The sequence below is a fragment of the Hemitrygon akajei genome, chromosome 1 (genome assembly GCF_048418815.1).
Source record: "Hemitrygon akajei chromosome 1, sHemAka1.3, whole genome shotgun sequence".
NCBI classification, from domain to species: domain Eukaryota; kingdom Metazoa; phylum Chordata; class Chondrichthyes; order Myliobatiformes; family Dasyatidae; genus Hemitrygon; species Hemitrygon akajei.
This window is the reverse complement of record NC_133124.1, coordinates 89988492-90004853: the sequence shown is the minus strand read 5'-3', so window position 1 is coordinate 90004853 and position 16362 is coordinate 89988492. Positions and strand designations below refer to the sequence as shown.

The 16362-nt window shown below is 36.4% G+C and overlaps 1 protein-coding gene across 18 annotated transcripts in view; it reads left to right on the top strand.

Annotated features, from left to right (window-relative positions):
- The window catches only part of LOC140728745 (focal adhesion kinase 1), a 527596-nt gene that overhangs the window by 310144 nt on the left and 201090 nt on the right, over window positions 1-16362 (top strand). For all 18 annotated transcript variants that reach the window (XM_073047795.1, XM_073047782.1, XM_073047790.1 and 15 more), the window contains 3 exons: window positions 7187-7241; window positions 9815-9955; window positions 13387-13464. In XM_073047795.1, coding sequence (XP_072903896.1) covers window positions 7187-7241; window positions 9815-9955; window positions 13387-13464 — 274 coding nt within the window. The remainder of the gene's footprint in view (window positions 1-7186; window positions 7242-9814; window positions 9956-13386; window positions 13465-16362) is intronic.

Sequence of the window (16362 nt, the reverse complement as noted above, 5' to 3'; positions counted from 1 at the left end):
ATTTGCAGTTATTTTGGACATAATTTAGTAAACTCTTTTGGTGATTGTGATTTACTGGATAACCACAAACCATTTGTCATCAACTGAGAACATGATCAGATCACATTGTTGTATGCCCATCATGTATTGGATTCCTTCAATGACTAATTCAGCATGTAAACTGAGTATGTTCTGCTCTGACTCAAATATCACACGTTTAAAATTGATTTCCTTGTTTCAAGCTCAGTCACTCAGAGTGATTGATTTTTCTTCTCACTGTCTGACTTAGTCATAATTTTAAGATAATTCATCAATAAAAGCTATATGCCCTGTATTCCTGTGAAATTAACACTAATTTGGCTTGACAGTCAGTGATAGAGGATGATATTAAAAGGTTGTTATTGCGATTGAATCGTTTTCGATAGGGATTGGTGCTGGGACCCTTTCTGTTCGTAATATACATGAATCATTAGCATGTAGATGCAGGAGTCATGATCAGTGAGATTATTGATGATATGAAGATCGGTGAATTTGTTGACATTGAAAGGTCTTGGGCTATATGGTGATAATGATACGTTGGTGAAATGGGTTGACAAATGGCAGATGAAGTCTAACCATGATAAGCTAATGAGGCTAAAATATGCATCATGAGTGATAGGATCCAAGAGAGTATTAAGGAATGTGCAATTCCAAGAATTATTGAAGTTGGCAGCACAGGTAAGTAACAAGGTTAAGAAGACATACAGGATAGTGGCCTTCGTTTCTCAGGACATTGAATACAAGAACAGGGATATTATGCTCCAACTTTATAAAATATTGGTCAGATCTCTGCATACAGTTCTGGTCAAATTCTGTTGAAGAAAATATAGAGCTCTAGAGCAGGGGTTCCCAATCTTTTTTTTATGCCATGGACCAATACCATTAAGCAAAGGGTCAGTGAACCCCAGGTTGGGAACCCTTGCTTGAGAGGCAACAGAGGAGATTTATCAGGATCATTTTTGTTATGAAAAGCTAGGTCTGTTTTCCATGGAGAAGAGATTAAGAGGGAATATAATTGAAGTTATTTAATATAAATGCAGATAAATTTGACCACATGAAACTTTTCCGCATATCAAAGATAGATAAAACTAGAGGACATAAATTTTGGGTGAGGAGTAAAACATTGACAGTGTATTTGAAAAGGTCCCTTTTTCACCCAGAGAACATAGAACGTACAAATCTACAGCACATTACAGGCCCTTCTGCTCACATTGTTGTTCCAACCATGGAACCTACTCTAGAAACTGCTTAGAATTACCCTACTACATGGCCCTCTATTTTTCTAAGTTCTGTTTACCTATCTAAGAGTCTCTTAAAAGACCCTATAATATTCGCCTCCACCACTGTCGCCCACAGTGCATTCTACGTACCCACCACTCTCTGTGTGAAGAACTTACCTTGACAACCCCTCTGTACCTTCTTCCGAACACCTTCAAACTATGCCCACTCATGTTAGCCATTTCAGCCCTGGAAAAAAAAGCCTCTGGCTATCCACACGATCAATGCCTCTCATCATCTTATACACCTCTATCAGGTCACCCTACATCCTCCATCACTCCAAGTAGAAAAGACCAAGTTCACTCAACCTATTCTCCTAAGACATTCTCTCCAATCCAGGCAATATCCTTGCAAATCTCCTCTGCACTCTTTCTATAGTATCCACATCCTTCTCGTAGTGAGGTGACCAGAACTGAACGCAGTAATCCAAGTGGAGTTTGACCAAGGTCTTGTATAGCTATAACATTGAGTGGCAAGTATCTGGAATGCACAGCCTGAGAGAATGGTGGAAGCAGAGATGTATTTGGACAAGCACTTGAATCACCTTTATATTAATGCTGGAAGAAGGAATTGATAAGTATGGATACCAACTGGTCAACATAGATATAGTAAGCAGAATGGTGTGTTTCCATGCTGTAAGACAATTAATAATTCAGTATTTGCAGCTCACATTATCAATCCTTTCCTCTTCCTGTTGAATTTAATCCATTTTCTTTCAGTTGCCACAAATTCATTCTTGCATTTTAAGGGTCAAAACTGCACATCTATTTCCATCATACTACCATCATATTTTAACTATTCTGTATCACTTTGCAGTAAAGCTTTCATTAGCATGAAGTGGTGATTTTCATTTCTTGTAAATGTAACTCCCGGAATCTTTTGTCAGGTGCCTTAAACTTGGCCTAAACTTCTCATATTGTTGCAGATTTGAACACAACTCCCTCAACTTCTCTGTCCATATCTAGTTCTCTCCATCATCCAATCAATGCCACTGTTATCACTCTGAAAAACTATCACTCTTCTTTTCTCCATTGGCTATTTAGTATGGTTTGCTGCCCTTATTATAATTTTATTTTCCTCAATGTACTCTGTCATGATGTTGATTTACTTTATTTTTTTCCATCCACTACATTTGTTCCATTATGAACTAGCTGAGCCTATCAGTTGTCCTTTTTTCTGAAATCTGGATGTGCAAATGCAAAATGTTTTTTTTAAGTAATTATCATCCTGTGATGATGCACATATTCTGTGTGTTATGAGAAATCTAGATACGAGTTTTGAAGTTTCCTCTTGAATAAAGATCATAATTTTCCTGCCCGTCTCCTTCATGATCCATGATACATTTATAAGAAAAAGTTCGTTAACCCTTTGCTATTACCTGGTTTTCTGAATTAATTGCACATAAAATGGGGTCTCATCTTCATCTAAATCACAATTATAAACAAACACAATCTGCCTAACTAATAACACACATACAGTTGTACTTATCATGTCTTTATTGACACATTGTTTAATCATTCACAGTCCAGGCTGGAAAAAGTATGTTAATATTTGTATTTAGTAATTGCTAGAACCTCCTTTTGCAGCAATAACCGCCACCAAATATTTCCTGTAATTGCTCATCAGATTTGTATAACAGTGAGGAGGAATTTTAGACCTTTCCTCCGTTCAAAAACTGTTTCATTCAGTTCAAGTCAAGTCAAGTCAACTTCTATTGTCATTTCGACCATAACTGCTGGTACAGTGCATAGTAAAAATGAGACAACTTTTTTCAGGACCATGGTTCACATGACACAGTACAAAAACTAGACTGAAGTACATAATAAAAAAACACAGAGAAAGCTATACTAGACTACAAACCTACACTGGACTGCATAAAGTGCACAAAAACAGTATCAGCATTACAATAAATAATAAACAGGAAAGTAGGGCAAGGTGTCAGTCCAGGCTTCGGGTATTGAGGAGTCTGATAGCTTGGGGGAAGAAACTGTTATATAGTCTGGTCGTAAGAGCCCGAATGCTTCGGAGCCTTTTCCCAGATGGCAGGAGGGAGAAGAGGTTGTATGACGGGTGCATGGGGTCCTTCATAATGCTGTTTCCTTTGCGGATACAGCGTGTAGTGTAAACGTCCGTGATGGCTCATCAATATTTCTGGGATACCTTGCATGAACAGCTCTCTTTAGGTCATACCACAGCATCTCATTGGGGTTAAGATTTGGACTCTGACTTGGCCATTCCAAAACACAAATTTTCTTTGAAATATTGTGGAATATTGGTAGCTCACGTTGGCTATTTGAAAGTTTGCTTGATCGCCGAGCTTGGCAAAACCTTTGCAGATGTTCCAGCTCTAATCAGGAAGCAATCACCATTGCGCAGTTGAGGTTGCGCTAAACTGTGCACTGATGTTGGCTTTTTGATTGTTTGCAGAAGAACTGTGTGGCAAGTTCTCCAAGGTGCCTTGAACAACTTACCAGCCTACCAGCTGACTGGCGTGCTTGGAACAACCTACCAACCTGCCAGCTGATTTTCTTATAAAACTGCACAACAGTGCACTTAAGAAATTTAATGCAGTTTTAAAATCCAAGAGTGGTCACACCAAATATCGATTTGATTTCATTTTGTACAGTTTCTGCTCTTTATAGTAATTTTTTGATATTTAGAAACTCTATTTCATTGTTTTTGAAAGCATCTTTGCTTTACAGAATTTTTTACACGTACCTAATACTTTTGCATAGTACTGTATGTATCTTGAGCAAACATATAAATCACTGAAATTCCTATTAAATATTTTGAAATATAATGAAAACTTTTATTTGAGTTGTGGCAGAAAAAATGTATTCATTTTAATTATGGGACTGGATACCCTTGAATTTGTGAAGCACAACAGAGTACAGTTTGTCCCTCAAATAAGTTTCTTATTTAAGCTTCTCTGGATGAATTCCCAGAGGCGGCAGCCAGGCATCTATAGTGAATAATCAAACCATTGGTGGAGGTTGAGTAAATTGGGCGGATCCTGACAAGCCAAAGTAAAAGTAAAATGCAAAATGCTGAAATATTTATGGATGCAGCTTTACAACAATAACCAGCAAATATAGCGATATAGCACAGAATGTTTAGGATAACAGTGGTTTCATAAACTTGATTTTCAAAATTATGTAACTGTTCCATTTCACCAAACTTAAATTGCCTTCTCTTCTTCAGTGTGAGATTGTGAAAAAGGTTCCATATTGTACAAATAGATTAGAATATTTAATTATATGTTTTGCACTTGTGTTAACATGAAGTAAATGGAGTAAAAGCTTCTTTAGTCATTAAATTCCGTTCCTTTTAAAACAGCTAATAAAGTGCTAAAGTAATCTCAAGATTAGTGTTTGGATAGCATTAGAGAGATGCATTGCATTTTTCAGTATCTTGAGATTTTTTCTTCTTTGATCGCCATCAGTTTTTCCTTTTTGTTCCTTTTTTTAACAATCATTTTGATCTCCAGTTGCCCCATTCTTGCACAACTCTGCAACTTTAAGGTTGTGATGGATGCACAAAACTTTATTGTATTACTACCAAGGCTGCACCTTTCCACCTTCCGAATATTGCCTATGTGCAACAAATCTCTCTATTTTCAACATGAAAATTCCTGTTGGAATTCAACGTGCAAATTCCAAATGTTAAGAAAGCTAAATCTTTACTTCTGACCACGCCACTTGTCCTTTGCCAGCATCAAGTGAGCTGACTGAAAAAATCTGGAATACAACAATTACTAGGAGACATGTAATCATACAGTTTATTATACATCCCTGTTTGTTGTATCTTTGCATAACAAACAAATGTTGCTGTGAAGTTGGATTCTGTATTGGATTTGCATGTAGTAAGATCTAATAAACAGCAGAGTGAAAATATCCAGATAATCATTTCATAATGTAGAATCTTGATCAAGATATTATTGGATATATGGCAGCAATAATAATGAATTGGCAAAATAGTTTTGTGGGATTTCTTCTATCTGATTTATGAGACAGCATCTCCAACCTTGCAAAACACTGAAGTGTAAGATTAAATTTTGTGATCAGATTTATAGTAGGAATTAAATTCATAGTCATTTCCTCCTTAAGAGGTTGTGCAGTTTTAATGGTTTTGTTCTCCATGGCTCTACCACTCCGTGACTTGAATTTCCTGTGGCTGATAACCCTCTCTCAATTTAAAATAATAATATAGTAGGAAGCCATTTGGCCCATGAAGCTTGTCCCTTCTCATTTTTAAAAAAACTGAGCCTTGCATTTTGCCTTCAACTCAGTAAGTTCCATGTCTGACAGATGCATGGCCAATTTCCTTTCTAAAAGTGATTTTAGGAATGAGCTTTCATCATCTTTTCATATGAAGCCTTCCAGAACCTAACAATTAAGTGAAGTATTAAATTCCAGTAGATTTTTTTGCTAATTAATTTAAATCCAGGTTGCGTAGTTATTGACTCATTTGCTAAGTGTGTACAGTTCTTTCCTCCTCCATCAGAATAGTTGAGATCCTTTAAGCCACTGGCAATCATTCTTGGTTGCATGGTGCACAATACCAATACTTTTAACCCTATTTCATAACTGAAATCCCTTAACCTTGTTAACATCCTTGTATATACATTTGAGTGTCTTTTTAAATTCTTTGATATAGTGCTTTGGTGTTCAGAGTCACCCATGTTACTCAATAGAGTCCTATCCAGTGACTTACAAATTTGAAATGCTATCTTTCTGCCTTTATTTTCCATGCCTTTACACAATTACAAGTTTATATATCTAAGTAACCCACATTTTCTTCAATTATATTATCATTACCTTATCCCTTTGGACACAAATAACATTCTGTTCATTACATTATTCAAAATTTTGTTATTTATAAAGTGCAATCTTTCCAAAATACAGGACTTAACACTTTTCTATAATGAATCTCATCCATCATACTTATCATGCTTCTGACCATTTTATCATAATGTTCATGTCATCCTGAAGTCTATTACTATCCTTATCACTGTTTATTATGTTGCCATGTTTCCTATTGTGAACGCAATTATTACTGTTCCCTGCACCCAAGTTTAGGTTATTGATTTAAAAAAATAGTGAAAACAAAAGGATCCCAAACTGACTCTTGGGTAACATGATACAAGCAACCTTCCTGCCTGAAAATACCCATCTAGCATCATCTGCTTCTTTCTGTAACTGAGCCACTTCACACTAACAGATGGTTTTCTATCTCAGATGTTTTAAGAGGCTATCTAAATGTGTTATAAATGCTTTATTACTTCATGGAAATGATGAGATCCGTTTCCATTGTCAGTTGTACTGTGAATGATATCTGCAGTTCCATGCAATGCACACAAAGATGTGTTCTTAAGTACAAAAAGGCATGCCAACATAAATTGATGGACCGCTTTGTCAATCTCCTCTGCTCCATCCGCCAAACCCGGAATTTCCCAGTGGCCAACCATTTTAATCTTATCTATATTCCCATTATGTTTTATATTTTGTTCATCAAAAAATTATTTTTAAACAACCATTGTAGACTCTGTCTGTAACTCCAAATTTCTTAATCAGCTTGATACCTTTTGGTTTCACTGTTCTAAATAATGTATAGAAGGCTTAACTCTAAAAAATAGATCAAAAACATTTGCGACTGTACCATGACAGTTTCTTCCTAAGATCTGACTGTAAGACCATTGAATTTTGTGTGTGTTGCTCTGGATTTCCAACATCTGTGGAATCTCTTGTGTTTTAGACTGTATGATGTATTGTAGCTAGACTGGTTTATGAAAAAATAACAAACTTGTAGCATGTGGTTTTGTGATTTTTGGTCATTGAGTAGGGACTTTAGAACTGTACTAAAAATTATGTAAACATTTCATTTTTAACAGAAAGGATGTGGGTTTGAAGAGATTTTTCCCCAAGAGCCTATTGGATTCAGTAAAGGTAAGGAGATTTTGGTTAAAACTATAGTGTATTTTCTTTCTTACTTATTGTCCAGTGCATTGTCATCCAGTGTTGCTTATACTTGTACACAATGCTTATGCTAAAAAGGAAATGAAAGTTCACAAAAATAATTGAACTATTTAGATGAAAATATAAAAGCATCAGTTATTTATTTTTAGGTGAACAAGTTGCAGGTAATTTTGGATGGTGTTTTGAGAAATAGATGTACAGCAGTAAGTGATTCAAGCATTATCTGCATTTCAATAAGGTCATTAGCAGTCTTCAACCTTATATCTATCTTCTGACATAAATCCCATAAATGTAGATTCTTTTTATCCTCGGTTGCATTCATTATCTGACTATCTAAAGCTCTGTGATTAATGAAGAGATTCACACCCTTTGCATAAAGAGCTCAACATGACTTAATTCTAAATTGCTGTTGTCTTCTTCCAAGATGCCTAGTTGAAACCTTGCATCAGGACTTGTGATGCAGTATTTCAACTTGAAACACGGAAAGTCCCTTTTTCTCATGGATCCTGTGCGATCCCCTGAGATTCTCCTGCAGATTGTTGGTTGCTAAGGAAGTACGACAAAACAGTACAGGTTACTTGCATCTAATACCACTGCTCAAGGCCTTACATAATTGCAGTAAGACAGGTGTTTCCTGTTGAGCTCTAATTCTTTCAAATCAACAAGATGTGCTTTCCTTCTTGCTTGCAGCATTTGTTAATTTTACAATTTTTGTGTACTGAGACATCAGAATTCATATTAAATGTGTTCTTTCCCAGACTCTCACCATTAAAGAATCTTTCTTATTTTTGTCTAGTCAGTTGTCTGTGTCATTTTACAGCTCTGTGTCCTCTTCACCATCTAATTTCTTTTCTTGCTTTGTATAGTCAGCAAACTTAGCTATATTTCATTTCATTTCATTTCCTTATCTGACAGTATTTACTGCCAGTAAACTTAAAAATGACTGATTTACGACAACTGTCGTTAATTGCAATACCATTCCTTTATCTATATAAATACCAGTAACCACAATCCCTGAGCTCTAATTTTATTCAGTCAGCCTCTTGTGTTGCACTTTATCAAAAATTTTGACAAGGTTGATTCCACCTTAGCTATCCCACTGGTTACAATAACTGCCAATTATCCTGTTTAATTATTGAACATGTTGACATTAAAACATATTAGAGAATGGTGTATTACTATATTAGATCAGTCAACTGTTTCATAGTGTAAATCACCATCAATGTTTTGGTTTGAAATAATTCCTATTTTAGAATTTCCCATCCTTGCAGTAGTGTTGTTTACTAGGTTGATTCTTAAGAATGTTGCAGGCACACCAGTAAGTTATGGTTATTCATGTCATTGATGAATGCATTTTGCTTGAGTCATTTGACTGGCATTATTGGGGAGAGATAGTAAACCTTGGTGCAGGGCAAAAGCATGTATAATTATTGTGTTGTCCAGCATGGGAAATGGAGAAAACAATTTGTATAGGGATTGATGTGAACCTGTTTAATCCAGCTTGGAAATGTCCATTCCAGTATCCAGTGTGTCTACTACCAAAATTCCATATAACCATATAATGGTTACAGCACTGAAACAAGCCATCTCGGCCCTTCTAGTCCATGCCGAACACTTCCATGTATCAAAATACTGCAAGCATAAAGTATGATGGTTGAAAGGTGGGGGAAGCTGCAGCTGAACATCTGTGTATGGTGAGGATCTACTATCCAGAAGTGGTTGCATTGAATCGCTCTCTGCCTCTAGCTGTTGGCTTGGGGCAGCATTGGGCTTGGTGCCACAACACCAGAATTGGAGGAAACCTTTTAGTATTTGCTGTTCTATCTGGGTTTGGAGGAACTCATCTGATTTTGATACATATTACACTGATACTCGCCGCTGCTTATCTCTGTCTAAGTACTTCACTTACATCCTGAATGGGTGGTCCATTTTGGAATGGGGTTTCCAGCAAGCTGGGTTACACACCTCTTCCTTTGCTCCTTATTCCTGTCTCCCTGAAGTACTGTATCTTTTTCAAAATCTCATTTCTGTCTTTCTGTGCCAGCGAGTTATCAAAGATGTCCAGTTTTTGGCAAGAGTAATTACATTTCTGCAGGGTATGGATGTAGCTTCCTTTTGAGATTTACAGTTATTTTTCATGATCTCATTGCCCTTCCAATCCCTTTTATCTGTTGATTTCGCTGCTTTTATGCTAATACTTATTCACCATGTTAAAATATGATCCTGAAAAATAGTATTTGAAAAGATTTTGTGATTATATGTTTCTCAAATTGTAATAACATCTGTGGCATATTTCAACTTTCTCTTGAATGAGATTGTAACTGAAAGCCTCAATTAATAAAACCAGTAACTCATTGTGATTAACTTTTACAAAAATATAAAAAGATGGTTAAAGCTGTAGGTCACATTATGAGCTAGAATACCAGAGCTTATTGATAACAATATTGAAAGCAAAGTACTCTTAATAATCAGCTGTGTTTTTCAATTGGATGCATTATCCCAAAATTTTCCTCATAAATTTGATTAATTCATGTTGTTTATAGGCAAAAACACTGAGGAAGTTGATACAGCAATCTTTTCGTCAGTTTGCCAATTTGAATGAGGAGCAAAGTGTTCTGAAGTTCTTTGAGATTCTGTCTCCAGTTTACAGATTTGACAAGGAGTGCTTCAAATGTGCTCTTGGGGTAAGCATTTGTATTGGTGTCTTGGTAATTTACTGAAAAACATGGTGCTCTTAAAGTTATTTAACACCCTATGGGTTAAAATTCTAAAGATAGCAGTAGATTGATGTGGTAGTAATTTGGTAACAGCCTTATCCCGATTTAATCCTAGTCTAATCATGGGATAATTTACAATAACCAATAAAACTACTATAATTCAGCAGAAAATTATATATTCACATGTGTGTTTTTATTTAGTTTCATGTGTCTATTGGTTGTTTTTACTGCTTTTAAACAGTATTCTGAAGAATTTCCCCAAAATAAAAAGTGTTCTGATAGAAGAAATTGTTCAGTGTTCATGTTTGTCCATACTAGAAATTGCTGAGTATTTTTAATCAATGTATACTTGTAAATACTTAAGCAGAACTTAAGCAAGTCCATAATTTATGAATCAGCAATCTTGTAGAAAATATTACTATGACATATGTGAAGTTTATTTACCGAGCAATCTCCATCAGACTATTGGAGAGCCTTTAAATCATTTTATTTTATTCTGATTACTTGTATTTAAACTTATTCAATTTTCAAATATACTACACAAATCATTGTCTGTGATTTTAATTTTCTTTATATTTATGCACCACTCTAAACACCCTATTTCATAATATTATACAAAAATCTGATAAGTAATATCACAACCTCAATGAGGAGCTTAAACATCACATTGTAATAAGTATTATTTTTCTATTCTGTTTACTGCGAATTGTAATATTATAGATGAGTAAAAAATTTCATCATGAAGAAAAATATATTTACCCTAGAAAGAATAGCATCAAAGTTCTGTTAATAGTTATTTAATAACATTTTTAAACTCTTTTATTAGTTGGCCAACACTCTGTGGAGAAACTCTTCCAAAGGAGCACTTTTGAGTAATGTTAAAATGAGAAAAAAACTTCATTGAAGCCATTAAACATACATCATTATCACCCTAAATTGCTTTTTTTTTCCACCCTTTAGATTGGAAAATTCTTTTTGAAAATTGAAAAATGTAATTGGTTAGATATATTAGTCAAATTTCCTGGTAGCTAAAAATAATTCTGTCCATTTGTGCAATTGTCCTGCTACATTGCTCTCATTTCCGCATGATGCTCTCTCATTCTTAATCAGAATGTTAGTCATGCAGACATTTTACTGGATGGAAATGCTTCCAGCCATCTCACTCTTGTTAAATTGTAATTTAATCGTATAATTTTCACCAGCCAGCGTTGTACTATTAATCAAGGAATGTGGTATTACTATATTATTTACTTATAAAATGTTGAAATGGGTTTACAGTAGTCCTTAAATGTCCAGTGAAATATTTCACTAATGAATAGGCATTAAATGAATGCTCATGGTGGCATGAGCCTACATTCACCTACAAGTATCTGGGAGTACAGTTAGACGAGAAGCTAGACTGGACTGCCAACACAGATGCCTTGTGCAGGAAGGCACAGAGTCGACTGTACTTCCTTAGAAGGTTGGCGTCATTCAATGTCTGTAGTGAGATGCTGAAGATGTTCTATAGGTCAGTTGTGGAGAGCGCCCTCTTCTTTGTGGTGGCGTGTTGGGGAGGAAGCATTAAGAAGAGGGACGCCTCACGTCTTAATAAACTGGTAAGGAAGGCGGGCTCTGTCGTGGGCAAAGTACTGGAGAGTTTAACATCGGTAGCTGAGCGAAGGGCGCTGAGTAGGCTACGGTCAATTATGGATAACTCTGAACATCCTCTACATAGCACCATCCAGAGACAGAGAAGCAGTTTCAGCGACAGGTTACTATCGATGCAATGCTCCTCAGACAGGATGAAGAGGTCAATACTCCCCAATGCCATTAGGCTTTACAATTCTACCGCCAGGACTTAGAACTTTTTAAAAGCTATTATTAATGCTTTTTGAGATAGTGATTTAGATGCATATCATATTTTTTACTGAGTTAAGTATTGTATGTAATTAGTTTTGCTACAACAAGTGTATGGGACATTGGAAAAAAGTTGAATTTCCCCATGGGGATGAATAAAGTATCTATCTATCTATCATCTATCTATCTATGAATGTTGATTATGTTACATCACAAAGTCCGTCCTCCTTTGATACAATGTTGTCATGTTTCCTTCATAATTAATAAGATATTTGAAAGAAAAATCAGATTAGTATTTCAACTATGGTCCAGAACCCTCATAACACTGCTCCACAGAGCACTAATTTGTTTTGGTGCTAGAGTCCAAACTCTCATTTGAGTGTACTTCTGTCCCTTTTTTAAATAAAAACACATCAACTTAAGCTGTTAATGACTTTTCTGGAAACTGCAAAAGTAGCTGTCTTCCCTGTTGTAGTGTACTGCTGTGCTGGAACATAATGCAATCTGATGCATAGAACTAGCATCCCTGCCCACTGGCCCAGATAGGAGAGCCTGCCTGTGAGCTCTAGACATGCAGTGCAAGGATATGGTGATCAGGACATGGTGAGTTTGAGCTGTTGCCAGGAACTGACAGATTGCATGGATCTACAGTCTCTCTCTTCACCTCTTGACAGATGCATAGAAACTGCTGTATTTCCATCCCTTTATTTGACTGCATTGCTCTCCACAACCTGATATTTTTCCATCAGCTCAACAGTCGTTGCAGGCATTCCCAAAGAGATACATCTATGATGTGAATGAGAGACCAGCACGTTCCAGAGCTTCAGTCACACAAGGAATCGGTACTGCCAGTTCCTAGCAAAGTCCCATGATCTCCATGTCAGCCAGTTTGCTGAATAGCCATACTGTTGGCCCAGCACCACCATGACTAGCCGTCACAGAAAGCCTTTCCGCATTAAGCCGTCAAGTGATTCATTGCTGCGGGTTTGCATTTGTTTCCTGGTACAACACAGACGGCAAGAGTTTGCATCAAGTTCTCAGCAAAGCAGTATTGTCTATAACTCACCTCGTATACTTAGGATATCACATTCAATTAGTTAAAATGGAAAAGCTGAATTATTGTAACAAAATGTCAGGCATTGCATGTCAGTGAACAGAGAAAGATAATCTGATATTTTGTAAGTGCAAAAATATTTCAGTTTTAAGCCTACAGTACCTTTATTGAGAACACCTTTAACCAGCTTTTAACATTATTTGCTTTTAAGTTGTGTCTTTAATGAAAATTATCAAAAATACAGAGGAATTTACAAAGAAATTATGGATTGGTGATCTGTAATGTGTATTTTGGCATTGGTCACACGGATTTAATTTGACAAGTAATTTAATGCCAACAAAGAAGTATTTGTTACTTTCTTTGCAGTAGACTACCAAGAACATGCAATAATTCTGCACATGCATAACTTTCTAGGATACTTGAAGAGTTTGATTTTGTAATACGCATGATTTAAAGCAGAATTAATTGACCACTGAAATTGATTTCTTCTTCTAATCTTTACCAGTCAAGCTGGATAATTTCAGTGGAATTGGCAATTGGACCAGAAGAGGGTATCAGCTACCTTACAGACAAAGGTTCAATGGTATGTAATTTCTTGCTTGTTCACCTAAGTAACCTGCATGCTTTTCCAATCCAACAAACAGAAGAGCTTTCTTTGTAAAATGTGGATTATATTTTTGAGGTTTGTGGAAATCATGGTCAGTGTCAGCGGTTTTGACTATCGTGCTTTTGAGTAGTTTCTGCCATGAGCCCCTACAGTCCTTTTGTTGAAGCTGTTCCATGGGGCTGTTGAATAGGAGTTAGGATTTTGTACCTAATGTAGATGAAGAAAATAGTGGTCTATAGAAATTATTTGGAGGGAAACTTTCAATTAGTAGTGTTCACATGCACACACTACCTTATCCATTCTGGTGCTTTTGAAAAAGACTTAGTAAAATTTTGCTGAGCACCAATTGATGCCACATGCTATTGATGTTTTAAAGAACTAGTGGTGGAAAGTGAATGTTAAGGTGGTTGCTTGATCAACTGTTCTCTCTGGTTGATGATTTGGGTGCTGCATCAATTAAAGCAAGCAATGATGTATATGTGGAATCTGGGGAGTTAAGGCAGTGACACACATATCACAGGTACTCCTGCTACTCTAGCAACATTATTTATCTAATTTATGTTATCTGCCTTTATGACATAGGGTATTATTCAGCCCTTCAGGTATATTACAACTCCTGGAGCAACCCCATCACCTCACTTACATGTTTTTGTTGTAAATATCCCTCTTGATTTCAGGGTAACATGATTGCGCAATGGTTGGTACAGGGTCAAGGATTTTCTTTAAGGAACGTCATTAGTTGGATCTTGAGGAACTCTACTAGTTCCATCAGTCTCTGGAAAAATACACAGTGGCTGTGTCTTTTATGTTACAATTCTATGTTACAATGTGAGCTAAGCACTTCAATAATGTGAACATTTTTTGTGTGCTAGCTTTTATAGCTTATGGCTTAATCGGAATGAATGATAAACATAATACTTCCTTCAAAGTACAACTACAAATTGTACTTCTTCTCCAGCCCTTTATCTTTCCAACCCACCTGGCTTCAGCTTATCATCTTTTGAGATATCCTTCTTCGCATTCCCCCCGTCTTTTATTTTCTAGCGTCCTCCCCCTTTCTTTTCCAACCTGAAGAAGGGTCTCAGCCCAAACTGTCAACTGTTTATCCATTTCCATATATGATATTTGACTGGCTGAGCTCCACCATTTTGTGTGTGTTGCTTTGGATTTCCAGCATCTGCAGATTTTCTCGTATTTATGATTTGTTACTAAATGTTTACCAATATTAAGAAAGCTTAAGATTCACATATATTGCTGTATCAAGAGCAAATAAAGAGGGAATGAAAATGGATGTTTTTCTACCATGTTTTCTCCAGGTCGAAATCCAAATTAACCTGCACAGGAAATTATGTAAAACCAGCTTACGAACAGAAAGTGATGTTTGTACAAAATAAACTACATACTAGGCGAACAACATCTCTATAGGCAGAACAGGCAGGATAAAATTGTATTTTTTGGAAGAAGTGTATGAAATCTTCGAGTTTGTAGTGTGGAGGAGCAGAGGGATCTGGGGGTACATGTCCACAGATCCCTGAAAGTTGCCTTACAGGTAGATAGGGTAGTTAAGAAAGCTTATGGGGTGTTAGCTTTCATACATCGAGGGATAGAGTTTACGAGACGCGATGTAATGATGCAGCTCTATAAAACTCTAGTTAGGCCACACTTGGAGTACTGTGTCCAGTTCTAGTCGCCTCAGTACAGGAAGGATGTGGAAGTATTGGAAAGGGTACAGAGGACATTTACCAGGATGCTGCCTGGTTTAGAGAGTATGCAATATGATCAGAGATTAAGGGAGCTAGGGCTTTACTCTTTGGAGAGAGGGAGGATGAGAGGAGACATGATAGAGGTGTACAAGATATTAAGAGGAATAGACAGAGTAGACAGCCAGAGCCTCTTCCCCAGGGCACCACTGCTCAGTACAAGAGGACATGGCTTTAAGGTAAGGGGAGGGAAGTTCAAGGGGGATATTAGAGGAAGGTTTTTCACTGAGAGTGGTTGGTGCGTGGAATGCACTGCCTGAGTCAGTGGTGGAAGCAGATATACTAGTGAAGTTTAAGAGACTACTAGACAAGTATATGGAGGAATTTAAGTTGGGGGGTTATATGGGATGCAGGGTTTGAGGGTCGGCACAACATTGTGGGTCGAAGGGCCTATAATGTGCTGTACTATTTAATGTTCTATGTTGTGAATATTGGCATGGTGTAGAAAAGCCCCAGCTAGGTTGCTATGTTCTATTTTGCTCATGATACTTCAGGAAATATTGTAGATTAGATTTGTCTCAACTGGGAGCAAATCAAATTTAAGGTAATTTGCAGAGAAACCAGGGCACATGAAATGTTTTTGGTGTGCAGTTCATTATAATGGTCAAGAATGTCGAGTGGCAAATAGGGTAATAAGCTGCTCCATTGTAATATGATTCCATGCAATCAGAAGGGTTGAATTTAAATGAAAAATATTTTAGAAGTTGCAAATCAGAATAAAAGATAACCCATCAATATTTCTAACATAAAAGGAGCAGTTATTTTGAATGCAGAATCTTTCAGCTGAAATAAAAGTTTTGATTTGACTCTATTGCACCCGGTATTGAAATATTGGTATCACTTCTCTATTTATTTGTTAGTATTTCAGGTCAGTACATAGGTGTGTTTCTACAGGCTCATACTGGTCAATTTGCTTTCTCTTTCTTGTTCTTTGAATTCTGATGGATCAGATATTTGCCCTCTTGTACAGAATTTTGTATTGTGCCCTGATTAATTAGTTCACATATGCCTAAAGAGGAATTTAATTACCACAAAAACAAATGAAATTCAAATGGGAAATATCTGTTAAGCAATTGCTTTGCTACTATCTATATTTTTAAATTATCTTTCTTTG